The following is a 27650-nucleotide window of genomic DNA, read 5'->3' on the forward strand; positions in this document are numbered from 1 at the left end:
CACCAGCCATTAACAACGCCCTCCACATTGAGCATGGGGACTATCTTCACCACATACTTGGCCCGCAGAGCCGCAGCGACCGGCGCGGTGCCCAGGAGACAGGATAGGGTGCCGTCCATCACCCAGGACGCGTTGGCTTCACCGGGGTGCACTCGGGACGTCAGAAACACTATTTCACGGTCCTGGAGGGATATCGAACTGTGAGTGTTAGGTCGAAAGGATGGTTTGAGATGAAGCTTTATGAGCTTATTTGTACGACTCCAGACATACATATTATATAATATGTATGTCTGGAGTCGTACAAATAAGCTCATAAAGCTCGTTCGATTACTGATAATCTTCAACCCTGAATTAGGTACTGAAAGGAGGAATACTGAGGACAGAGTATTATGGTGTTTTTTCAGAGTACCTATATTATGTGCGTATACGATTGTTGGTTGATTATGATATAGGTTAGGTCTGTAATCAGACGGCTGCTCAATGACGACTGAATGGCGTAGTGGTTAGTGATCCTGACTACTGAGCCGAAGGTCCCGGGTTCGATTCCCGGGGCAGATATTTGTTTAAACACAGATATCTGTTCTCGGTCTTGGATATGCCCGTGAAATGGCAATAGGCCCGCCCCATTTTACATTGGGACATAAACACTGGCAAAAGTGAGTGCAGCAATGCCTACCCCGCAAGGGAGTACATTACGGTGGTCTACCTCTACAACAGCACCTTATGTGGCTAGTGAAGCTCAATATCAGGGCATGAACAGGGGTGCAGGGAAGCGACATCATCACATCACATAAATACTGACGAACACATCAACTTTGGTTTTTTCTGACTCTTTCGGTCACACCCTAATTATATCCATCATTCATTGGAACAAAACGTACATATATTAAATCCTTCCTATGCTAAAACAGTCTACTAATTTATCAGCCTAGGGCTTCTCCATTCACCATCATCACCCTCAGGACCCTAGGTTCCTAGCAAGTACTCACAGCAATAGGGTTGCTAGGGGTATCCTCGGCGGAGACGGTGAGCAGAGGCACCTCGTTGTTGTTGAGCGAGAGGCACAGTGGCTCCGCACGGAAGTACGTGGCTGGAGGCAGGGACTGGCTGTGCTGCCAGATGCGGGTCTGTGGAGAGGATAGGTGCAATGGTATTATGAGGATACAAATCGTGATAACCTGGAGATACAGTCTAGAGGAGTTAATTTTATTGTATATCGCAGCGCCCCTAGCGATAACGATACGTAACATCGAAAATTGCAGAAGATGTGTGCTGTTGTTAGACAGATGAAAATGAGGGAGCATGATAGGAGCCTCCCCGAGTCACGTATCAACTGTGCTTTATAAACGTCTGGCGCACCCTGAACAGTAAGCGACTGACGCTAATCTGACTGGCTAACCCTTTTACCTCAGCCACGGAGAAAAACCATAGGCGCATCTAGGTTTGTTTGTCACCGACATACGCTAGGAATAAGAATAGAGTAAGAATACATTTTTTGTACATACACGCAGCGAGCGCCTCTAGCGGTAACCAACATAATATCCATCAGCCACAGAATATGTTTGCAGTAGCCAGACCTATATTTAACTACAGCTTCACAATACACACCATCATCCTGGAGTAAGTGTAGGGGAAGTGGTAGGCGAGGTAGACGACGTCGCTGGGGTGCGGGAAGGCGATGTCGAAGGTGGCGGTGAGGTAGCACTTGGAGCCGTGCCGCTGCGCCGGCGGGTGGTACGCGTTGTGTCTACCTTGACTCTCACTAGATGGCGCTGGTGAGAAACATTCTACATCGCGGTATGGTTGTGTTTATTGACCACCATATAACACTTCCTATACTTGTAATAAAATGTTGTGAGTGAACCTTTACTAGAGTGTTGTACTGAACTATACGTACTGAAGTTTCGTTGGTACATACCATCATCCTAGAGTAAGTGTAGGGGAAGTGGTAGGCGAGGTAGACGACGTCGCTGGAGTGCGGGAAAACGATGTCGAAGGTGGCGGTGAGGTAGCACTTGGAGCCGTGCCGCTGCGCCGGCGGTTGGTACGCGTTGCGGTAGTAGCAGATGTATATACGTTGTTTCTCACTAGATGGCGCTGGTGAGAAACATTCTACATCGCGGTATGGTTGTGTTTATTGACCACCATATAAGACTTCCTATACTTGTAATAAAATGTTGTGAGTGAACCTATACTAGAGTGTTGTACTGAACTATACGTACTGAAGTTTCGTAGGTACATACCATCATCCTGGAGTAAGTGTAGGGGAAGTGGTAGGCGAGGTAGACGACGTCGCTGGAGTGCGGGAAGGCGATGTCGAAGGTGGCGGTGAGGTAGCACTTGGAGCCGTGCCGCTGCGCCGGCGGGTGGTACGCGTTGCGGTAGTAGCAGATGTCCGAGCCCGCGCGGACCCAGCCTGAGGGAATACATGGTTTTGAATAAGTACAGATAATGTAAAATACGCAGGTAAAGACAAATGGCATTTTTTTTGACGTCGGTTAAAATAGTAGTCAGCCGAGGTTAGGTGATTTTCAAGCGAGGGATACCTACATTAAAATTTGTTGGTGTTTTTATATCATTTCTTGTGTTAGTATTGATGTGATAAGACAACTATTTTATGGCCGTTTAGAGGTGTATACTATAAGAGTATTCGTACCAAGGAGTGCAGTAGGAGTAGGAAATATTTAGGTTTTCTTATTTAAATATGTATTGGTACTCGCGTAAATTACAGATGAGGTCTTACAAAGTATATAAGGTATGAACAATCATCATTATATTAATTTGTCCTCAGCATTTGTTAATGATGTAGAACTTGTAGGTACGTACGCTAGGCCAGTTTCAAAGGAGAGTTCAATTCTTTTTGCAAACGTAAATCAATATTTCCCCCAACTCACCCGGCCGTCCCAACACCGCCTCAGTGACGGAGAACATGACGGGCTTCATGCCGAAGTTGAACTGGCTGTCGCTCTTCTCACAGTTGACGATGTTGAACACGTAGGGGCGGCCGGCCAGCGCGCCGCGCACCTCGAAGTAGAACCACTGGTGCCGTCGTGTGGCGTTCACGTCCGGCATGAGGATCAGCTCGTACTCACGGGGACCAATCTGGAGGAGGAATGAAGGGTTTAAAAATTTCACTGAGCCAATAGTAATCGTCCATTGATCAACGGTGATTGGTTTAAAATATGCTTCGGCCGCTGACGGGGCCCTTGGTCGAAAATGGGTTAAGAGCCGCTGCTTCGACGAGTTAAGGTATACAGGAATACCAAGAAGCACCACAACACTCTGTTTTCGGTCTTCTTAATTCCACGAATACAGGCTAATAGCCTAAAAGCATTGCATGGTATTTTGCAGATTTAAAAATTACATGCATTAGGACATCATCATAGCCAGGGTGGTATTACGGTAGAATAAAGCGTATGTATAGTTTAATCCATTGCATGTAGAGTTACCTGTATAGCTTTTCTGAGATTTCCAGACTCGAATCTAGACTCAAATGTCAGCGTTGAGTTGAAGGTGGGGCTCATTTTATTTAAATCCGCTTCATCGTTGTTGGTCAGCATTACATCGCTGAAAAAAGGGAAATAGGTTTTTTTTAAATATAAAATAGAGATACAGTTAACTGCATCTGACCCCTCGTGACTCTGTTAGAAGGGTCATATTTATTTCCAGTCTATTATTATTATTAAGTAAGTACCTCTTTTGACTGTCACTAGCGCCTGCGTGTGCGGCTGCCAGAACATCCAAGTCATAGACCACTTCATTAATATATTGTTCAGGATTTATTGCTCGATCCACACATGCTAGTAATTTCGTTCTGAAATAAAATAAATCATAAGAAATAAAATAATAATAAAAGTTATCGTGAGTACCTATTGGTAAACTGCAGGCAATGACCGTTACGGGTACTTGCAAAGGGAATTTTGTTACGTCCAGTTATTGAATAAGAAATGGCCCAGCAACACAACCACTACCACCCGCATTAGGATAGCGAGGTATCGCCACAGATAGACATTTAAGCCGTTAAAAGGTCTCACCTAGCAGCCTTCCTGTCCATGACATTGAGCGGCTCCATGGTCCCACGGCTCTGCCCCGCCACCAGGTCGGGGTAGGCCACCTTCACGAAGGGGATGACGCTGCGCACGCGCGACGCCACGCTGCAGTAGACCTCCCGCGGAGACAGGTTTATCAGATCCTTGTGCATCTTGAGGGATGTGCTGGACTGTGAGGCTGTGGGATTGAGGTGGGTGTATTTAGTGCAGATCTGTTGACTAGAACAGGGCTTTTGCTATCATAAAACTGTATAATATTTAAATTTTTGGCAAGTGAAACGCTTTTCAAGTTTTCAGGGATGTGTGCTAGTTTCAGTTAACTCATATTCAAATTCCATCAGTTTCCATAAACTTGATTAGATTAATTAAATTTTAGGGATTAGATAAAGGGAACAAGAAATACTTATTAGGTTAATACCTATAGGTAGATAATAACCTACCTGAGGTTTCGAAAGTCTTCTGGCTAGACCCGGATCCAGAATGCAGAGGCTGTCCCACTATCCCTTCACTTTGGACGTTTTCTAGGAAATTAGCCATGGTCAGGGTCAGACCTGAAGGCGTATTCTTGGCAGACGCCTGGTAAGACAGGAACTCGTCTAGAATTGACCCTCGGGAGTTTGACCTCGTTTTAACCAGTCTTAATTGTTTGTTATATGAACCGAATTCTTTGAAGAATATGAAATATCTGGAAAAGAAATGATATTTGTTTATTGATTGTTTTATATTATGTGAATAATTTACTGAATGTCTATGCTACGTACTTTTTTAAGTCTTCTACATCTCTGTCAAAGGGGTAATTCCATATATTATTTGGCAGACTATCACCGCTTTTTCCAAAACCCTTATCATTGTCTTCAGCTATGTCATTTTTTCCAGCATTTTCCCCAAAGTCTGTATCAGGGTCAGGGAATTCATCCACTCCATCGATGTCTATGTCCGAGTCATCATCATCGGCATCCGATATCACAGATTTAGTGTCAAATATGTTCCCTTCCTCTTCGTCTTCGCGATTAGGCCAGGACGTATTGGTTCCTGGGAAAAATGTTTAAAAGTTTTGACTTTATTACTGAGTTAATTTTCGTATTCTCTCGACGGTTGAGAAGATGGAAAACGTAGTACTTATGCGACTTCTTTAAATTTGCTGGACAGATGCACTTAGAAAGACAGCCGCACGACGCCGACTTTAGTAGTCGGCAGTAGGATGAGGAAGGCAGATACCATATAGCACCAACCTTTAATAAACGGCGTAAGGTTAAACCCAGCGGGATTGACGCCGGGCACGGGCAGCGCCTGGTGGCGCAGACACAGCGTGACCACGGAGCACACGCGCGCCAGCAGCGCGTCGTACTGCGCCTCGTCCGGGCACTAGCAGCGGAACCCGGGACCCTCGGCGCAACAGTCAGAGTCACTAATCACTGTGTCATCCGGCCGTCGAGTGACCGGTGCTTATAGATAGCCGCACGTGGCTGATAAAGACCCTGGCAGCAGAACCTGGGACCCTCGGCGCAGCAGTCAGAGGCACTAACCACTACGTCATCTGGTCGTCGAGTGATTATTGCTGAGTTAATGTGACCGATGCTCTTCGATAGCCGCACGTTGTTGATTTTAGCAGCCGGCAGTAAGAAGAAGAAGGCAGAAACCAGTACCTTTAATAAACGGCGTGAGGTTGAACGCAGCGGGGCTGACGCCGGGCACGGGCAGCGCCTGGTGGCGCAGACACAGCGTGACCACGGAGCACACGCGAGCGAGCAGTGTGTCGTACTGCGCCTCGTCCGGGCACTGGCAGCAGAACCTGGACCCTCGGCGCAGCAGCCAGAGTCACTAACCACTACGTCATCCGACCGTCGAGTGACTATTACTGAGTTAATGTGACCGATGCTCTCTAATTTTCTGGACTGGTGCGCTTAGATAGCCGCACGTGGCAGAACCTGGGACCCTCGGCACAGCAGTCAGAGTCACTAACCACTACGTCATCCGGCCGTCGAGTGCCTATTACTCAGTTAACGTGAGCTCTTATATAGCCGCACGTGGCAGATTTTGGCAGCTGTTATTAGGATGAAAAAGGCAGAAACCAGTACCTTTAATAAAAGGCGTAAGATTGAACCCGGCAGGACTGACGCCGGGCACGGGCAGCGCCTGGTGGCGCAGACACAGCGTGACCACGGAGCACACGCGAGCCAGCAGCGCGTCGAACTGCGCCTCGTCCGGGCACTGGCAGCAGAACCCGGACCCTCGGCGCAGCAGTCAGAGTCACTAACCACTGCGTCATCCGGCCGTATAGTGACAATTACTGAGTTAATGTGACCGATGCTCTCCAATTTTCTGGACAGATACGCTTAGATAGCCGCACGTGGCTGAAACTGGGACCCTCGGCACAGCAGTCATAGTCACTAACCACTACGTCATTCGGTCATCGAGTGACCGGTGCTCTTAGATAGCCGCACGTTGCTGATTTCGGCAGCCGGTAGTAGCATGAAGAAGGCAGAAACCAACCAGCACAAACCTTTAATAAACGGCGTAAGATTGAACGCAGCGGGACTGACGCCGGGCACGGTCAGCGCCTGGTGGCGCAGACACAGCGTGACCACGGAGCACACGCGAGCGAGCAGTGTGTCGTACTGCGCCTCGTCCGGGCACTGGCAGCAGAACCGGTGCAGCGTCGCCACGTGCTTCTTGGTGCAGAGCGCGCGCCGGCCCGACCCTGTGAGGGTGCAAGGGTTACTGAGGAGTGGGTGGAGTAAGATTTTGGGGTTTGAGAAGCAGAAGTATAGATTAAGTGTTAGAGGGAATTATTGGCAGATAATAATATGTTATAAAGGGTTTATTGCAAATACCAATTTCTGTTAGATAAGTTTAACTTATTTGAGTGCAAACAAATTTTGCTATTTCTAAAAGTAACCACCATTTTAGGTATTGATAGAAATGGTACTATAACAGTTAAAATTGTATGCTACTAACGCCATCTGCATTAATGTTTAATTGGTCATAAAGCTGTATTGAATCATAACAACTACGAAAGCTACTAAAACATAGGTAGGTACTCATAAAGCAAATCCCCAGTGAATTGAATGGTAACAAGAATACATACTAATATTGCACAAGTGCTGCAGAGTCTGCAGTATGTGCGCGCATATCTTCAGCTTCATGCGTCCCTCGTAGCGGTCCCAGCGGTCGAACACGCGCACCAGAACGCCCGCCAGCCCTGTCTTCACGATCTGCATGCAGCACACCTCTGTGAGCGACCGATGCGTTTACATTCGACATGCACAGGTGGCAACCCTAGTGGTAGTGGAGCTAATCGCAAGTGACGGTTATGAAGTTTTGGGGCTGCGCCTGGGAAACTACTCTTGCTTGACGAAATATAACGTTATAAAGTCACACATAACGTAGCAGCGCGCTGAAATATATATCGTTTCAAGAAGCTAGAGAGACCCTCAACATGAGACAGTTTGTAGGGTTGCGGCCTCGATCCAAAACTTCGTAATCGTAAGGACGTAGTAGACGCACAGAGCGTATGCCATTACGCATACGTAGGTGGAACATAATGTGTGGGTGGTGACGCTGGATTCATTCAAGTGTCACGGTGGCTTAGTAATGCAACATTTTGATTGATTGCATAAAACAAATCACTATTAGCACTTAAAAAATCAACATAGATAATACTGTTTGTGACATTAGCACAATTTTAAGAAATCATTGTCATTGATCTTATATTATGAATTACACTCATGTGATGGACTTAACTGTTTTTGCTGAAGTAGTCGATGGCATCCAGACACAGTCGCAGCCGAGTGGTGGGGATGAAGCCCAGACTCACCAGAACACGCTCATACGTGCCTACTACTCCATCGCGGACCAATATCGCTGTTGTTATTGCTGAAAATCAAATAACAACTGAATCATTTCGCTTCTGGCCTGGAGGAAAGTGTATAACGAAGTATGTCTGTTATTCGAAGGATGACTTACAATTTTTGGACAGTTGCTTCATTATGACTAGTAAGGGGAATATCAACTTATTGTCCGTGAAGTGTCCTTTCAATATGAGATGGAACGCGCGCACCGCCCCAGCCGTCCTCGCTCTCAATGCAAACTTTGGGTCTGAAACATATGCAAGATAAAGATACTTAAAACTAATGTTATGTTTCTTGTACTAGAACTTTTGTACCTACCTCTACCTATTTGAACGAATTAATAATTCCGCAAAGATCCCCGGTGGATTAGATGTAGGAGTGAAGTTTAGATATCCATCCAACTCAGTACCTAGTCCACGTTGCAATTACATACATTGGTTTATTATTCACCATGTCTCCACCCTTCAGCTTTCCCTCTAACTACTAAACATCAAATCAGTAGGTAACCTCGCGTCGCCAGAGGGGCCAGAACCCACACCAGATCCTGCATCATCAACTCAGTGTTCGCTCTGGTCTGCTTGTCGTGCACGGCCGCCGCGATCTGCCGCGCCACCACCCAGGTCCCTCTCATTCTGATCACATCCGAGCCACAGATCTGACGGGACATGTTATTATCTGCAAGGACCGACAAGCTCATCAGTGGTGGTAGGATTAGATACCTCTCGGGGCGAGGATGGCGAGGGTCCAGGCGAGGTCAGCGGTCAAGAGGTCGTTGCTGAGGTTGCCGTCTCGCTTGTAATGAGCGAACATGAGCGCTCGCAGCAGCACGAGTGTGGCTCCGTCGGACACCAGCTGGAGCAGGCACTGCTGCCGCGCCGGGTTCACCGCTGAAACGACCAGCTGTTCGGTTTATAGACTTTTTTGAACGGGATTGGAACGGGAAGGGTTCGTTTTAGGGTTAGAAATGGATCACACACATGTTTCTGTACATTAGAAGGGTTAGATATTAGGATCTTAGGGTTAGAGGAGGATCCCACACAGTACTATGTTTCCGTACATTTTGTTGAAGTACAATATTAATTTTATTACCAATGCAATGACAGCCTAATTTACACGCGTACATTCAAAACAATGCCAACTAAACTTGCACTTAAACCGTTCAATGTCAAATCTCTATGAAATAGTATTACGAAGACCGTAGTAAATGTCAGTTGACATGACAACTTATTCTGAAAGGGCAAGTGCTTAATTTTTTGATAGAATCAGTGCGCAATACTAGTATTTACGGATTAAAAATATCTTGACTCTTATTAAGTAAGTGATGTTATTGAAGAGGCGGTGCGATACAAAACAACAAAGATGATTAAGATTAAAAGTATCATACAAAGTAATGTTGGCGCCAATTGTTATTTCATTACCTCGGTCCATTGCCATGTAGACAAGCTTCATTAAATATAATTGATAATGTTTTTGGCCACACAAAATACGAATAAATAGCTAATATCACAAAAATATTTACATGCATAGCTGAGATTGAGTTAGTACAAAACTGAAGCATACGTTGTACATTAGTAGTCGTCTTCAATAATTGTGCTATCTATCCACTGGCTGGTTTATATACATCTAGAAATATTTTTCAGTTTTTTAAAGTAATCAAATGGATAGACAACACAAACAGGGTGTTGCATAAATAGTTTTGTTAAAAAATGTTCAACTAAAATGTGTTAACTTGTATTTTTTTCAGATTTTCACCATGTGCGATTTATCAAACATTAAAGTTAGTCGTTCAAAATAAATGAACGAAAAGTTGTCTTGAATGACGAGTTGTGTGACCTGATTTTGAATAACAATAAGATTTTTTGCAACACCCTGTATTGAAACAGGCCGTGGGACGTCACACTTCTCACATACCCCTTTTTACTACCGGAGCTTTATTTTCTTTTCCGGCCTTTTTGGAATCTTTTTTCCTGTTCCCCTGGACCTCATTGGGTACTTTAAACACATGTTTATATTAATCATCTTAGCTAATAACATAACTATTTAACTTATAGCATAATCACAGTAATAATAATATTATACATTATATAGGTACCTATTGCAATGGATGTTAAATAGAATCTTAAACATAATTATGCAGGAACACGAGAAAGTTAGGATTATAATTGGTACTTACTTGATGATGTTGTTTTTTTCTGCTGGGCTTTTGTTTGTTTCACACACAATGTTTCTCTCAATATGGCCGCTATGCTCGAGCACGTCGGTATATCCCGTGAGGACTGAAAACAAATCATAAATAAATTATGTAAGTAACATCTCCATCGTGAAGTTTCAGTGGCTTTTCAGGTACGAAAGTCAACCTATGACACTAGGTTTACAGAAATATGATTTAATAACATAAGGGTGAGACCGGTGGTAGCTCGGTCGGGTAAGCGCCCGCTTCTCACGCCAAAGCTGCGGGTTCGATTCCGGCGCTAACATGTACCAATGAGTTCTTTGAATTTAAGTTCTATGTATACCATCGCTCTTACGGTGAAGGACAACATCGTGAGGAAACCGGCATATCTAGATTTAGCAAATCTAGATGTTCGAACCCATCAACTCGCAATGGACCAGCGTGGTGCGAAATGGTCCAAGCTTAGGAAGGCGGTTTAGATCTTGGAGATATGCACAAAGGTTCCATTCGAGAGAGCCAGGTGCAGGTACCTACACCCCCACTGAGAATAGAATAGAACATAGGGGTGGTTAAAATAGGACTTACATCCAATATGGCGAGCAGCACCTGCATGGCGCCGGTCTGCTTGTTCCACAGCCGGTCCAGGGTGCTCTGACGCACATGCTTGTCTGAAAATAAAGAAATTACACGCTCAAAACGACGCCATATCTTCCTCGAAGTGATATTTTAATGATATCTTCCTTGACACAACTGAGAATGCTAGTAAGGCTTTAAACGCTTAATAAATTGTACTTAATGAGAGTGAACTATGAATGTGTTCGCATTTAAAAATGTTTCTAGACACGTCGGCCTCGCGGTGACGCGCACGAAGATGCCCTTTCTTCCTGCAGAGCTCTTTGTTTTTAATAATATCAACAGCTACAACAATATATTTTTCATCCAACTGGAGCGCATTCCCTGCGGAGGCCGCCTAGTGGTCTTTCGGAAGCGCCGACCCTCAGACTCGAATAGTCGCGATCGATAACTCGAAATTACCATCGAATTGATCGAGCTTGTGGTGCTCTACATAATTGACTATCGCAACCGGCTGTAAACGTCTGAATTCATAGCTAGCGGCCATTTATAAATAATGTAACACTAATGTCGCGTTTAGAATCAGAACATTATTTTGAGATCATTTAGCATTTTAATTGTATAGTTTTGTTGAATGTTGATCATCAAGAATTTTTTACTGATATACAGGTTGGTAGAGCAGGGATAATTGAAAGCTGAAAGGGGGTGACTCGGGAGAGGTGGTAGGTCAACCTGAACAGTCTTTTATGCTGCGACTTTGTAGTCCGTCATGGCTTAGGTTCCTATAAGTAGCACTTTTGCAACATCTTGTATAAACAGATTGCTATAAAAGAAACACAAAGTTTAACTATTACTATTAAATCAGCAACCTAACAACATTAAAAGTCGAACAAAAAGTATTTCGGCATTCGGAACTACGAAATGGCAAGCAGTCACGGAAGTGGCGGTAAATTAGTTCAAGTACGGTGTTGTTTATATGTCATCAGCTGATGCGAGTATGTTGGTTACTGACAATGTAAGCGATCGAGCTGCGTACAGCGTCACAAAGAGATTACTTTAATTTGACATAAGACCATCCAACGAAAGCTGTCATGTAATCTGTATGTTTACTACAAGGAAATAGAATGGTGGTTTGCGCAGCAAAGCTAAGAAACTTCGTTTTTCGTAAGCCAGAGTGACCCCCCAGTTGTAGTTGCGATCCCCGCTGGCTCCGTGCCAAGTGGAAAGTTCATAAAACAACTCCAGAGGATACTGTGACATCATAAACCAAGAATTGACTGAATTTACCACGAATTTACCATTCTGCTATGTAAGAATTAGATGGATTTGTTAGTTTTTTTTCTATTTTTCGTTAAGTTTAATACATTTAAATATATATTTTTTTTTGCATATAATATAAGAAAGGAATGCACAGTAAATATTATTAAAGAATGTTGCATAAATGTAGGCAAAGGATTTCCTAGGCGGGACGGGAATGTAGTTAGCACAAGAAAAAAACGTTAAGAATTAAAATTATTTAACGAGGGAAGAAGGATACCTTAGAAATAAAGCTACAAGGAAGTTGTGATTAGTAGTAATTGGTCCAGAAGGTAGATATAATAAAAATGAAATATTTGAACAACAATGTATTTCTATTATAATTTTGAAATTACTGCACAATTTAATATTATCAAAAACATTTTTTTTAACGAATAAGGAGTGTAATAATGTATATCCATTTCATATTTTTGTTCTCGTGATGAAGTGGTTTATATAGGTTTCTCGTACACATTTCGAGTGGAAATTCACTGATTAATTTCCGCCCTGTATAAAACCAAGAAACAACTGCTAAGCGGCATGGCGGGGGGCGGCGGCCGGCGGCGGCGGGGCGGGTGGCGACAGCGGTCGTGAACATGATCATGTAAACACGCCGGTCAGTCTAACTAATAAAACTAGACTAAATTAACAGCTGATTCGGAATTGTTTTTACTTTCACGGGTAAACATCAAATTAAAGATTATAAGTAGCTTCAGTTGACTTTGTGTGATTTCATGAAAAAGACACAAAGACACGATACTTATTAAATATAAAGTAGGTCATATTTATATAGTCTATTATTTTATTACAACAGTAAACAAAACAACAAAGCAATAATACACAAGACACGGCATGTGAATATTATAGTTATTTGATTAATTATCTCGGCTTAATATTTAAGAAGGTTGTCATATTGTCGTCATAATATACTAAAAGTTGATGCCAAGGAACACGAATATAAACAGACACTGTCCGCAGCTGCCAAATAAATCTAACAAATTAAAGTTCCAACCATATTATTTCATGTAAATATTTACAACAGACAAATATGCAATCTTGAATTGAATAGAATTTGCATCGCTTTTCACAAGTAGTAAGAAACCTGCCTATATCGGTTCTTGTAACAGTGACTGCACATGGTGTGAGACATAAACTTTTCTAATATTTATAAATCATAATAATACTTACCAAGATAAGTTTTGTTTTACTGATAAATATTTTGGATTACTTTAAAACATTCTAATTTTTGCTTGCTTGTGATGTGAGCGTTGGGAACTGGGAAAACTGAAAACACATTTTCACGTTCATTGTAGGTATACTTAAGATTCTTGTTTCTCTATGCAGCTGTAGATATCCCATGAGTTCCATACCGTATACAGATAGAAACATCCTCGTGGCTTCAAGACACGAGCAAGTTTTCGTTCTCGGTATTTTGGCTATGGAAAAACGGACAACAGTCTGGCATTCATTCAACTATATTGACTGAGTATGCCATTTTAAAAGAAACTATTTAATACCGATTTAATGAATTAAACATTTACTACATGCTACATAGGCCTTTATTCTAAAGATATATGAATATTCACTGTAAATAATATAAATATTTAAAAAAATTGTAAAAGTGAGCGTATAAATGGTAGTTAAAAACCTAACTACCTACTTAAGTACCAGGATAATATCCAATGGTTGGGACCAAGCGGCCGCAGGACATTCAATAGTAATATTGATAATCTCCAATATAGTAAGAAAAATCTAAAACTCTGCTGAAGAACCGTAGGGTCCGTAGGGTAACAACATTTAGTCTAGTGTGAAAACGATTGACAAGAAAACGTCAGACGAACTTAGACAGGCTCCATGTGGAAAGCCTTGTTAAAGTTGAAAGTGAGGTTCCTTGGGGCGGTCTATGTCCAGCAAAAGACATGTGTTGGCGAAGGATGATCTAAAACTGAACAAACACGTTTCAGGGTTATAGTTGACAAGAATGTTATCTCGATTGGCAAGCAGCGCGCCGCAAGCACGCTTAGGCCGCTATCATTAACATACCTAGGTGTGCTGTTTCCATAGCGCTTACACTAACATCTATAAGTATCATTTTGGCATATTTAGTGTCTCGTGATTTATTGTTTTTCAGCTTCCTCAATGCAATGTCAAGGTCCTAAGATTTATAGGTTATGCTAACGCCACCAGAATAGATTAAGTGCATGTGTAAAGTAATTATGGTGTTTTGAACAATTGCTAACAATGTTAGGATTGTGAATATTGGCAGGGTGCGTTTAATAGCATGTTTACATAGAATTAATGTTCCATGAAGTGGTAGGGTATCAACATGGAAGTATTATTAACAAATTAACGTATCGGTGACAATAATAGATATGAAACATTCTATCTCTAGATTAGGGTTTGTCACGATGTAGAAAGTCTTGTACTAACTATAACGTATCGAAACCTCCATGTTGCTGACTGTCCAGGGTACTCCTGAAGTATATATGTATAAAGAACAGGTAATAATAATACGTCATGCCGGAAGCATTATTTCTTGCACCCCAACATTTATTATAAAATAAATTTGTATAATTTCATGTAAGTACCGTTGATTTGTTTGAAATGGCTATATTTCTTCACCCAAGTGAATCAATTACAAAGGGCGTGCTTTACGATGTGTACTCCGTCTGTTTCTGAGAGTTTTATTGTCAAAATTTAAATATTGTGTAATTCAGGGTCTATTTTTAGTCAGTAGCTTTTATTGCCCTGATATTGACCTTGCCATAGAAACTAATTTAATGAAGAGAGTCACAATGATACTCGTACAAATAACTTAATAATTACAGAAGGGTTTTTCGCTAGGTATTTCCAAGGGAGTCCTTTGCCAGTGACGCTGGTGTGTGTTTTAGCTCATCAACCTTCATAAATTAAACACATAGAGTAACATATCACATAATATTGTTAGTGCACGAAAGGAGCTTCACCTTTCAATATAGTGACAAAATAAACCCTAGTCTATATAGCAACAAAGATGTTTACATAAATGCTCCATAATCTTTAAAATAAATTAGTGTAGTATAATACGAATTTCCTATAGATTTCAGTATGTACGGTTGTTAGAATTAACTGTGTCCCAAAAATATGTCTCACGTGTTCATTATGAGTAGCTACATAAGCTTCTCACATATTAAATTAAATATTAAACAGGGTAATGGCAAAAACTACTTAAATTTCTAGTAATTTGCCGTAAATTTGCTTACGTCTTCAAATGTTTGCGTTTCCCGGACGTGGTTATTCTCAGTTAATGATGTGATGTTAGATATTTTTTTATTTAAATTTTTGGATTTATTTATAATAATTATGAACTGTAGAGTATCTACAGTTCATAATACGTACCTACGCATGTTATACTTACATAAAAATATGTATAATATTGAAACCATGCACAGTTAGTGCCATTGCATGAATTTTATTAAAATTGTACGCTAAAAAAAGGCTTTTTGTTAACATAACATAACTTACACAAAGTTTCATCTAATAAAGCCACTAAAAGAACGGGCTGACAATGCCGTGATCGTGACTCATCGAGTAGAAAATAAAATACGAACGAGTATACAAATTACGAAGTGTTACAAAGGGTGGGAGCTTGTAAAGTATCACCCGGCACAGATGGTACGGCCCGTGGCAGTACCCACAGTACACCAACAAACAAATCATTTCCGCTTACTATAATGTCCTTATTCTGAATATGATTATCAAAGTACTAGGAATAATAACTAAGCAAACTTAGAAACCGAATTGTACGCATTCATAAACATTGTACGCAGGTATATTAAGACTCAGTTTTATGTTTTTTTTTATCGAAAACTTCTAAATTTTACTAGACGGATTTGAAATTACATTCACAATGAAAATATTATTATATTCAACAATAGTTACATGTTCTGTAAGTGATTGTAGTGTTAATAATAGAAATAATCCTGAAAATTGCACAATTTCCAGGTAAATACCCAAATCGTCATCACTGCCATGACGCGTTTATTTTTGGTTAAAATTTGTTTTTTCTCCTGTATCAAATATAAAATAATGCCTATGCTTTTGTTTACTTTCATATTTTGTGTAAGTGGAAGTCCATTTGTTGCTAATTTACATGAATTTAGTAAATAAATTTTATAATTTTATTAATTTTCATCTAATTATTTTTCATGTACGCTAGGGATTGACTCAAATTAATTGATATAATATCGATATTTTATGTTGTTTTTTACCTATGAAAATAAACGCTAGCTTACTTTTACCGTCTCGCATCTGAATCATTTTGTCAGGGCAAGGTACATCTTTTAACAAATAAGTACCTACATAAATTAATTGTGTTGTATAATTTTTCCAACAGATTCCATCTAGTTACTATAATAACAGGAAAATGGTTGAGATTAATTACGCGCGTCGGTTGGAATCCAAATAAGAACTCTACCATTTGCAGCAATTTGACCTAAGTATGAATATACACTTAATAATTTAACAAAGGAAACTGTAAGGAACCAGTTAAAGAAGATTGTTCTGTTTAATGGTGAATATAATAAGGAGCGATGAAAAAAGTTTTTTTTTAATGCATTTTTTTACATTATGTCAAAATTATAATCTGGACAAAAATAGTCTATGGAACAACTCTCTCCAAGGGTCGCATTGAACTTCAATAACTTAATAATACTTCAATAACATTGAACTTCAATAACTTATCGATAGTCCTTCAAAGTAAAAGGTACAATTTCAATTTCAATTTCAATCATTTATTCATAAATTCAACAATTTACACGTCATCACTAGCTAATGCACACACTGACAAATCAAAATTGATCACGCTTTATCGAGCTTTCAGTTCGTCTATACGCCAGTATATACTAAGTCTATGGGTGTAATTACCTACTTTGTGTCGTGTCCACTAAAGTGTAATGCATATTGAACATTATAATAATATCATAACAAGAACACATCTGATCTACGTAGTCTATTTCAAGAGCCATCTGATTTTTATTTCCCTTTGAATCGATTCAAACTCGCAATAGAATGGTTCTATATTGATGGCCGGGTTCTCTCTCTCTCTCTCAGCCTTCTGTAGTCCACTGTTGGACATAGGCCTCTCCTAACGATCGCCACCCCAAACGGTCATCCGCCATCTGCATCCAGCGGCTTCCCGCTACCTTCCGCAGATCATCAGACCAACGGGTTGGGGGGCGACCGACACGCCGTTTGCCGACACGGGGTCTCCACTCCAGAACCTTTCTACTCCAGCGGTCGTCGGATCTGCGGGCTACGTGGCCAGCCCATTGCCACTTCAGCGTGCTAATCCTTTTGGCTATGTCGGTAACTTTAGTTCTCCTGCGGATTTCTTCATTGCGATGGCCGGGTTGACTTGATTCATATAAATTAATGGCGTAAACTCGGTTAAGGAAGCCCCAGCGAAGTTTTATGCACCAAACCTCGTGATGTGAGTGGAGCACGCGAGAATGGTGCAAGCAATCGGTGCATCGCATTTCACGCGGAAATTACCGAATCAGGATGGTTACTCTATACTCACATCTTTTGAAAAACGAACGATCGATCGGTGAAATCGGCACGTTTATTACAAAGAAATAGAGTCGTCGCTTCGAAACTTCGTTTTTCGTCCTATAGAGTGACCCCCTGAACCTTGTTAAACTATCTATGACTCGTGTAAAAATTGGACAGCATATTTTGGAAGATTTTTCCACCACGAATTTTTATTAGTTTTTTGCACCAAAATTGGTAGAGTTTATTGTGTGTTACGGTTTATTGCAACGAGCAAACTATACGCATACTTAGTAGCCAAGTGACTTAGGCCGTGTCCACGACGCATGCGGGTGGATCGGAGGATCGGCTGCCACAGATTAAATACTTACTTATACTAAGTGCCAATTTCTCCATTGTCGGTTATCTAACCGACTGGGATTGATTTATAAATTAAACGTCATCTCCATATAAAATTCATGACAGATGTGTCAAAAGTTAACCACTACTCCCTGGTTATGCTCTAACTGAGAAAAGAGAAATTGGCACTAAGTATAGTATATTTAGTTTGTGGAGGCGTAGGGTTTTCCCATAATTATCCGCCATAGAGTAAATAATACTAGTGCGCCCGCTGCTTCGCCCGCCGCCGTCGTGGACGCGGCCTTATAGATCGATAGTATTCATCGGAATGACGTCATGACAACGACGTATGCAACTGCAATCCTCTATAAATGCCTTTTTTAGCCAGTGTTTGTAATTTTTAATGTACCTAACTGACGAAAAAATGGTAGACGTATACCTACCCATAATTTTTATGAAGGAGTTAAAGCACAGTCTTGTTCGTTACTTAGGGTGATACTAATATAGTACCTACACTATTATAGCCTATCAAACTTACTACACGACCTGTCAATGGATAATTTTCTTAACACGCACACCAATTTAACATAGAACTTTACTTTACAATGCAGTGTGAACCGTATTGTGTTAATTTTAAGGTAGAGTTTCGCCATTAACCACCGGCATGGACCGTACCAGCCCATACCAACATGGGATATTAGACATTAGAATTTTAGTAAGGGTCTTCGTATAATAGGTGAATTTGTACGTTAAGCAGTCTAGATTTTACTGTAATATTTAAAGCTATTCAAATTGTCGAAATATACAAGAAAGCGTTTTTAAACCCGAACGTTTTGCCAGTAAGTATAACATTGAAGATGGTTAGTTAGATAACAGCTACCAAAAAGTTCATTTCAAGACTTGGGGTTCGCGTTTTCGACTTATAAAGACATTCATTTTCAGAAGTCACGCTAAAAGTTTTGACTATCTGCAAAGTAGTTAAAACTAGCGCGGAGCGGATACTAATGTTATAATTTTTTTAATTGCGAACCTATTGTGTTGTTTGAGGTGGTGTAAAATTAATAGCGGATAAAGGCGCCAATAGGCCGCGGGCGACATGAGGTGACGACGAAGAGGTTTCGCAACATAGACGTGCCATCGAGCGGCTTGTCGCTTGACGCCAAACCCGCCAAACGAATCCCATAGAAATACATATGAACCGGTACTAGTAACGTTGCTAGTGTTGCTACAAGTCCCATGTCTTCGGCCACCAATTTACACCTTAAGCCAACATCATTATTCCTTCATCCACACCACATACAAAGTGTTTACGACCGAGGTTGGCTGTTTCTAACGGGGTTATCGCTAACCGTTTTCAACCATAGGCTAGAAGAAGGGGAAACTTTTTGTTGTTGAGGGCGAGAATTAGCCTTTTCAAGTTATTTTGGGCTATTGAAAGTTTCCCCTGCTTACTGTAATGAATAACTTGGTTTATTGTTTAATGTTCTTTTGTATTTAAGGTTCTTCTTCCGGTGGGGTTCCAGGAGGTTCCCTTCTTAGGTGCTGAAAATATAGCGTTTTATTATTTGAAATAATGTATTGTTTTTGGGGCACTAGGTATATTTTTTCCCTATAACATTAAATTAACTTTTTCCAGCCCCGAAACAAAAACAAGTATACAATAAGAGACGTAATATAAACTTAGTAAGGGTTGCAATTCAGCTCTGCCTCCCTTTTAAGCAAATTGGGATACTTTTACATTATCCAAGTGATATACAGAAGTCATAAATTTGAAGTAGTATCCAAGTCTTGAATCGTACCTGCTTAAAAATTTCATTTTCAATTTCAGTTTGGTTATAGGTACATATTATAAATAGGTAAATAGTATATTTTTGGTTCCCACTATTTCCAAATGATCACTTTTCTGTATTTCTTAAAGCTTCGGTGACGGATATCGTTAAAGAAGTATTGGAAACGTGCCAATGCTCGGCCCATTATAAACGCTGGCCAGATGAAATATGTGTGTATCTCATTTGTTTAACAACAAACCTAGATTGTTGCTAACCGCTCGACTTTAGAGTACTCTAGACAGCTGACCGACTGAACGACTGGCCGGCTAAAATAAGACTAATCAACATTATTTTATATTTTTAAGCGAAGACAGGAATAAATCTCAATGCCTTGTAGTTCAACAATAAAAATATTAGCTCAGATCGAGCTGGAATATCCAGACAGTACACATGCAACTTAATCTAATCGAACCATTCCTTCTCTTGACCATTATACATAGAATAAACATAAGAAAAACGGCGGGCGTAGCTACGCTATAATCATGTTCTGCAGACCTCTTTTGTAGTTTACATAAGTGTACTTATCTTGTGTCTTGCTAGGTATAATATTGCATGCGTGTAGAGATCTCAACAAGATCTTCAACGCCAACGTTAAATGATTAGCAATCTATACTTTAGAGTTTTAGAGAAAGCAGACGCCTAACGCCCATTTCACAGCCTACCTGTGGCAGGCTACATGGAGCTTTTCCTACACTTTTCAGCGTTGGTTTGACATAAAGGATCCTGCTAGCCAACTTTCATCTTACGCCACTGTGTACTGGGATAATGCCCTTGTTACACCTACCGAGGACAGTGGGGAGACAGTATCCTTAGCCGATCCTCGACCAACGAACGCCTTGCAATAATTGACCGAGTGCTCGACCGAGGATACTATCCCGTCATTCTACTCGGTAGTTATAATAAGGGTTTAAGCGAAGTTTACCGTGCGAGGTGAGCCGGCAGTGGATGCGGGCGGTGAGGGCGCGCGCGAGCTCGGTGGAGTCGCCGGCGCGCGCGTGCAGCAGCCGCAGCCGCTCGAACAGGCAGTCCGTGGCCGCATCGTCCGCCATGCGGGCAGATACTGGGGGCGGAAATACATTATTGGTAAAATTTAAGTATAACAAATTAAGGGTGACTTGTTGTACAGTAAATTTAAACGTATTTAGGTAAGGCCCGGGTCTCCTATTACGCGCCGTAGATCGCGTCCAGCGTCTCGCCGTAGGCCGCGTCACGATGCTCACTGCATCTACGCGCCAACGTCGGCGTGTGAGGGAGACAACTTCAGTACATTTCTATAGTGAGCATCGTGACGCGGCCTACGGCGTGACGCTGGACGCGAACTACGGCGTAAATAGGAGACCCGGGCCTAACTCTATTGCTAGCTTGCTTTGACAGTATAGTGTCAGGTCAAGACAGCGTTTCAACTGCGTATGAACTCCCACAAGGTCTCCCTAAAGCCGATACTTAATACAACAGTAGTTCTGAAAGTAGTACATGTATAGGATAATGTAATACTTATACATAATATGCATGCACTTCTCGTGTGGCAGAGCAGAACTAGCAGTAGCACTGCAGCGGGCTGTTGATAGATGGGGCAACTGCTTCCTGCAGTCGGCGCTTCTATGTTATAACAGTTATTTATAAAACCTAATCGATAAAATGATTAACATAAGCGTCTTTTTTATAGATTTTGATTGCTGAAATCAGCTAACTTACCGCGGTCGCCAATGTATACAGGGGGTTCGGCACATTAACCGATTTTTTTTTTGTAAAATTACATTGCACTGTGTACAAATTGCACATTATCATGTTGTATCATGATGCATCCGTGACGGATTGAAAAAGTTTTGTTGATGGGAGGTCTATGTAAAAAATTTTATCTTACATAATTTACTGATAATTTCTCAGTTTGATCAGTAGAACATGTGTATTGGTCGGGACCATTTCATCGACACTAGTAGGTACTTATTAAAAACATAAAGGGTTCAAAGTGTATAACGTGTAAAGATAGAACCCGACTTTTGCGTTTCTTAATGACAAACTTCGGTTGCTATTCTAGGATGCTTACCTACTTCGGGCTGTCATTCTTCTGAACTTGGTTATACATACGATAGCATTTGTATGAAAGTGGGCGAGTGATTGGTTGAGTACGTATATGTAATTATGCGTTTTGTGAATTTCGATCTTTCTTCGAAAGAATTAGGGAGTGCTTTTAGAATAATAATCCGGCCAGTCTACATAGGGAACAGCTATACATAATGATATCCACTTAAATATTTAAAACGAGTCACAAATAATTTATAGCAGTTTCATGGAAATTAGCTCATAATTTAGTACAGCTATGGATATGGTTGCCATCCATAATGTACATTTCCTAAAATGCACTCTGCAAAGCCATTATTGTTTATCAAAACATAATGTCAATGACATTTAGTGAAGACGATACGTGGAAACGAAATGATCCTTTTTGAGAGCTGTATTTATGTGAATTTCAGTGTGATAAAGAATGCCATTCAAAATATACAGCTCACAGATGCAAAAGTCTAAAATGTAAACAAACGATGGCGCTTCCAATGCATCTGAACAAAAACTGCAACAGACATGAGTGCTTGCGTATGCAAACTCGAAAGCTCAGTGAGGTGACCAGTGATAAAATAACACAAATGTATCGGTACAATAAGACATACGTGAGTGTGTGCGTACTAGTTCCTCGGTGGGTAACGTTGGTAGAGTTGTAGGGGGTATCGTGTTGTAAATAGACGAGGGGTGCGGAGTGCGCGGTGTGCGCGGGTCCACGGCCGCCGGCCGACTGACGGCTCCCGGCTACTTTCAGTCTGAAACTCAGACATGAAGTGTGGCGCGGACAGTCGCCGCGCTGAAATAAAATGCACCCGTGCAATAGTGCATCGTGTAGTGCGAAAATTTTCTGGAATGAAGGCGCCGCAATGTAGCTAGAGACGCGGTTTGGTACAAACACACAGACACCTCTATTGTTAGTCTACGGTCCTTCCCCTAACATTTTATAGGGCCGTTTACCTTTCCCCCGTCGTGCGTTCCCGAATGCTCATTCATGCGTAAAACTCTATAATTTTGATTCATAGTTTATTTTGCTTACGTATTTTTTTCTTGTATTTCGATGATTTTGGTGTGTTTTCAGCGCCTACGTCGATGTTGCCTTGTTTGCTCTTCGAGGCAGCGGCCGATTCAGTCGGCTTAGATACTGTAAGCAGGGCTCCATTTCCTAAAAACATGCAGTTTAGTTTAGATACTATAAGTGCATAATTGCTACTAGTTATTGCTTTCATTCGTAAGTAAGAGATTGAACTTTCCCTTCCATTCTCTGTTTTTTTAATTCCTTACACATACACAATCATGATGATACGCCCCCATAAGCTTTGATTATATCATGGAAGTAATAATACAACAGGAATGCGCACTCACCAAAATGATGCAAACAAAAATAGACCTAACGAATTCACCTTAAGATTTATATTTGAAGTGAAAGAGGCCGCGAGCCGATAGAGAGGGTTACCACAGAGCCCTTCCTCTCTTTCTAACAATTGCCAGGATTTAGTTGTGTAAACTTTAGTAGATTTTGTACGAAGAGAGCTATGCAAAAAAAATATTAAATTAACTCATAGACATATACATAGTATATCATATCATTTTCAAAAACAAATTTATAATAAATCATTATAAACATGTAATTTTAATGAAATATTTGGTATTTGTATTATTACTTCCATGGATTATATAAATCTCATAGGTTAGGTACAAATATTTTATAGTTTTCTTTAGAGAAGTTTGTAGGACTTACCTGACATACTCACTCAGATCCACTGATATCTTAACACACAGTCCTTAATATTTTTTTTATTGAAAATATTTAATAAATAGTTATCTAATATTTTTGTTATTGTTTGTAAAATAATATAAATAAACTGTATTTTACTGATTTCTAACCTTTTAGCGTGACAAAGAAAGGACGTCAAAACTTGCAGTTTTAAAAGTAACAAAATAATCCCTATGGTTTTAATTATATGGCAAATGAGGTGAGTGAATGTTTATCTTTAAAATATTATCTGAATACAGAATTCCAGTTTTCAGGTAGGGGTTCAGCTTAGATGAGCGAGTAGATACATACATATATTTTTCCACCGACTTAGTAAAGAGGATGCTCAAATTTAATGAATTTCATGTAATTTCGAAAATATAGGAAATTTATATTCCTATCGATATCAAATACTTATTTTGTATACACGTCTTTCGTAACAAATTTTAAGTAGGTAGGTGCCTATGTAGAAGTGATTAAGTTGAGCTCAACCATTATTTATGTCGCTAGTAGTCAAATGTCATCTGTGATGTCTATCCAAATAAAGATAATTATATCGTGCATTTGCGCAACTAATACACTTTAGCTTTATTTGGAGCTTGTATGCAATAATTATTTTGCGTGTACAAGTTTGAAAAGTGCAAACCAATAAATGTTACAATTAATTATTAATGTACTTACCGTTTATGTAATTATTATGAATTAGAGTGCATTTTGTCAACCAGTTTTCCTTCAGACCGTTTTTTTAACATATTTATTATTATTTATTAGCATAAAGCTGAAATTTTGTAAAACTTTAGTATTGTCATCATAAAATGTTCATTAGATTGCTACACAGTAAAATCGCTATTAAACTTAAATATATAGAAATCCGAGAAAGCTGAAAATTTAATTTTGACACAATTCTACTAGTGTCAGACTAAGCTAACTTTGCAAGCAACAATAATTATTTAAAGTACTTTTTGAAACTGACGTGGTACGTCTTACTCTTATTCATTCTTCCTACCCTTTTATGGAAATGTGTGGAAGTAGTGTAGGTACTCGTCAATATAGACGTCTTAAAAGGTTCTAAAGAAGTGGAAGGCAAAGTATCGAAAATGGCTGATGATAATAATTTCAGCACAATGACCTAATTGGTCAGATTGTAATGTACATATTTTAGGCTTTAATAGTAAGCGTGGTGAGTAACAAAGCTGCACCAACAATAGATGACAACAAACAACGAAGTAACGTTATGTCTCGAGCCGACACAAAATGAACCGTAAAATTTGAATATTTAAATAACTAACTTATCCTTACCATAGAAACTATACTAGTTTGAATTTTTACGACTAGACACAAAATCGACCAATAAATCGGTCAAAATGTGCTGAATGACTGTTCTCGTCTGCTCTGGTTTCCCGACAAATGTTGAGTAGGTATTCGACACTGACTCGACCGCATCTCAACAACTTGTTCGTGTTCGTCCTCTCATGTCGTCGAACTGGCAAAGGACACCGAGACATTAACCTACTTGACGGGTGTGTCGAATGAGCTTGAATCAGGTGCCTCGATTGTTGCAGCTGTATTGTGGCCGGCGGGCGTGGGCTGGCCATATATAAGACCCTCACGAGCCATCACCGCCGTATTCTGTCCATCCCCGGGAACTGATCAGGACCTCACTATGAAGGTACTAAGAGTGTAAACAAAAATACTAAGTGTAAACTAGTGCGATGGCATTTAAAGCTGAATGAATAAGGAAGTAGATTAAGAAGCTGTAATGGGTTTGAACTTCAATTAGAGTGAATAAATTGTGGATTAAACGGTTTAGTGGACAGTGTGATGATCGTGGTATTTACGTCGAGTGTTATGATATGCAATTATAGAATGTGTGCATTTAAATTAGATTTTTATGAATATGTTGGTGTTCGAGATCTTTAATTCAGTGTTACCCTAAATATAATTAGTGAGATGCGCATTTAACAAAAGATTACCTACGTACCTCTATGATAGGTTCAATAAGGTATTATATTAAGATTATGCAAACTGAAATATTGTTAGTCACTAACTGTGTTCTTCAGTTTCAGTAAATTAGTTATTTTATTTGTTACTTACATAATTTATTGTAATGAAAACAAAACAATTCTACATACTGTTTCTTTAGTGGAGACTCATCTTCATCTCTATGGTCAGAATAATATAATATATGGGGGCATCTAAAACACGGCCATACAACCCCAACCTGCTGGGCAGAGCCTGTAATATGGGCATCGGACAGTGGTAATATCTTACCCAAGACCCGAGTACAAAATATCTGTCTTTACACAAATATAGGGAATCAAACCCGGGACTTTCGGCATAGCAGTTTAGCAGTCCTAACCACTACACCATCCGGTCCTAAACCAAGTGAAGAATAAATATGTATACTTAACCTAAAAAGAATAAAGTAAATTATGCAAATAGTTCCTTATGACCTACAATAGGTACTTAGTGTGTATTATTTCTAAAACAGTAGGCAGATAATAGGTGTGCTATTTACCTAGTCTCTTAACATTATCACAATGGTCCTACAAAAATTCTGAACCAAAATTTTACTACGTATAGGTACTCAAGAGCATAGCTACTTATGAAGCTGACTGTACGAGCGTAAGCACCTCACCTTATCGCGCTTGAACATTACCGCACACACTTTCCTCACCTACAACATTTTTCCAGATCTTGCTACTCTGCATGTCAGTGGCGGCGGCGCTCTCCAGCGTCCACGGCGGAGCCCTGCTGTCTCGGGGGCTGCTCCCGTACCGCTCCCTGCAGCCCTACCAGAGCGTGGCCTGGCCGGGGGCCCACACCGCACAGTATGTCAGCACGGTAAGGCATATGGAAAAAATAACTTGCTAGCTGTTGTATCCTCTATGGCATATGAAAATAATGAGTCCCTTTCTAGCTGCTTTAGTTCTTCTTTGAGGCGTGTAATTTAAGACAGTCCTTGCATTTGGCTCTCAAATGGATAGAACAACGCGGACTCGGGTGTACTGAAATGCTACCCATGTCCGCAAAATAGTTCAACATGAAATATTATATTCGATAAAATATGATATTTAATACTTCCTTATTAATGCTTGAGTTATTACGGTATTAGATTACACTTTGAAAAGGGTCAATTTACAATTGATCTTACTGATCCTAAGGTCCATACTAATATTCTATTTTTATTTTTGGGTTTATTATATTCTAAACTTACTAAAATGTTTTTAATGGTGTCATGATAATTTTAGATAAAGCCATTAGAGCCATAAATAATTATACTGCCCCAATTTAAAATAACATTCCACTACAAACTTGTTTTTTATTGTAAAGTAACAAGTAAGAAGAAACAAGTAGGTACTGTAAGCCATTATCAGGCACGCGCAAAAACTAAAAGCAATGTTGATTTATTGTACCACTTTGACTTCACAGGTGCCGTCTTACAGCTTCGGGTACAATCCTCAGCTCGCGTACCAGTTCAGCCCCTTCTCGCAGATCCCCGCGTACTACCCCGCAAGCCCTGCGTACTACCCGGCCAGTCCCGTGTACTACCCGGCCAGCCCCGCGTTCTACCCGCCCGGGACCGTCGTAGCGCAGCCCGGATACCCCGTCCCCGCCGCGCCCGCGCAGCCCGCGCAGCCCCCGCAGCCCGAGCCCGCGCAGCCCGCCGGCGACGCCGACACCGCCGTGGTCGACGCCGCGCCCTCGCCCGGACAGTTCCAGTCCGACGACTCCACGCAACAAGCAACCCAGTCCCAGGAGCAACCCCCCGCGAGCACCTTCCCCTCCTTCCCGAACTACCCGCAACTGCCCCAACAACCCGTGTCTGCTGCAGGACAGCCAATATTCCCCCAGTTTCCTCAAGGCACTATCCCTAACCTGCCCCAGTTCCCCCAGCTCCCTGGCTTCCCCGCGTTCCCGCAGGGCCCCGCGTCGCCCGCCCCGCAGTTCCCGCAAGGCCCCTCCTCCACCCCTCCGCCCTCCTTCCCCGCCGCCGACGGTGGAGACAAGGGAATAAACGATGAAGACACGATATCTGTAGAGTCCGCTTAAATAATGTAAATAAAATATCCGTATGCCAATCCAGTATTTGTATTGATGTTCTACACAGCCTAATAAAACGTTCAGCCACCTTTGAAACGAGTCTAAAAGCAGTAAGACAATAAAGTGTTATAAAATAGTGACAGTGTTATGTAGGTA

General features: G+C 40.9%; 2 protein-coding genes across 10 annotated transcripts in view; one reads left to right on the top strand and one right to left on the bottom strand.

The window, feature by feature from the left end:
* The window catches only part of LOC105392126 (cytosolic carboxypeptidase 1), a 60729-nt gene extending 37134 nt beyond the window's left edge, over positions 1 to 23595 (bottom strand). For 2 of the 9 annotated variants that reach the window (XM_038112386.2, XM_048633042.1), the window contains exons 1-20: positions 23436 to 23595; positions 22734 to 22859; positions 20562 to 20699; positions 10659 to 10741; positions 10074 to 10176; positions 9812 to 9892; positions 8620 to 8787; positions 8016 to 8147; positions 7794 to 7925; positions 7138 to 7281; positions 6553 to 6750; positions 4811 to 5081; positions 4490 to 4734; positions 4035 to 4227; positions 3695 to 3814; positions 3450 to 3567; positions 2895 to 3102; positions 2244 to 2416; positions 990 to 1127; positions 4 to 182 (exon numbers count right to left, since the gene is read on the bottom strand). In XM_038112386.2, coding sequence (XP_037968314.2) covers positions 4 to 182; positions 990 to 1127; positions 2244 to 2416; positions 2895 to 3102; positions 3450 to 3567; positions 3695 to 3814; positions 4035 to 4227; positions 4490 to 4734; positions 4811 to 5081; positions 6553 to 6750; positions 7138 to 7281; positions 7794 to 7925; positions 8016 to 8147; positions 8620 to 8787; positions 9812 to 9892; positions 10074 to 10176; positions 10659 to 10741; positions 20562 to 20699; positions 22734 to 22859; positions 23436 to 23442 — 2957 coding nt within the window. In that variant the 5' untranslated portion in view covers positions 23443 to 23595. Of the gene's footprint in view, positions 1 to 3; positions 183 to 989; positions 1128 to 2243; positions 2417 to 2894; positions 3103 to 3449; positions 3568 to 3694; positions 3815 to 4034; positions 4228 to 4489; positions 4735 to 4810; positions 5082 to 5695; positions 5842 to 6552; positions 6751 to 7137; positions 7282 to 7793; positions 7926 to 8015; positions 8148 to 8407; positions 8576 to 8619; positions 8788 to 9811; positions 9893 to 10073; positions 10177 to 10658; positions 10742 to 20561; positions 20700 to 22305; positions 22470 to 22733; positions 22860 to 23435 lie in introns of those variants that run through there. The other 7 variants (XM_048633045.1, XM_038112391.2, XM_048633041.1 and 4 more) reach the window with 6 other exon arrangements.
* Positions 23596 to 25003: 1408 nt separating this feature from the next.
* On the top strand, positions 25004 to 27536 carry LOC119692382 (vegetative cell wall protein gp1). Its single transcript, XM_038112807.2, has 3 exons — positions 25004 to 25119; positions 26145 to 26294; positions 26883 to 27536. Exons 1-3 carry the CDS (start codon positions 25114 to 25116, stop codon positions 27501 to 27503), a joined length of 777 nt encoding a protein of 258 aa, XP_037968735.2. The 5' UTR covers positions 25004 to 25113; the 3' UTR covers positions 27504 to 27536.
* The last annotated feature ends 114 nt before the right edge of the window (positions 27537 to 27650 follow it).

This window comes from Plutella xylostella, chromosome 5 (assembly GCF_932276165.1).
Source record: "Plutella xylostella chromosome 5, ilPluXylo3.1, whole genome shotgun sequence".
NCBI classification, from domain to species: domain Eukaryota; kingdom Metazoa; phylum Arthropoda; class Insecta; order Lepidoptera; family Plutellidae; genus Plutella; species Plutella xylostella.

What these genes read in the sequence shown, in the direction of transcription:
- LOC119692382 (XM_038112807.2), top strand. An exon ending in CCGCACAGTATGTCAGCACG is followed by an intron (nt 26,295 to 26,882) that starts GTAAGGCATATG and finishes TTGACTTCACAG; the next exon opens with GTGCCGTCTTACAGCTTCGG.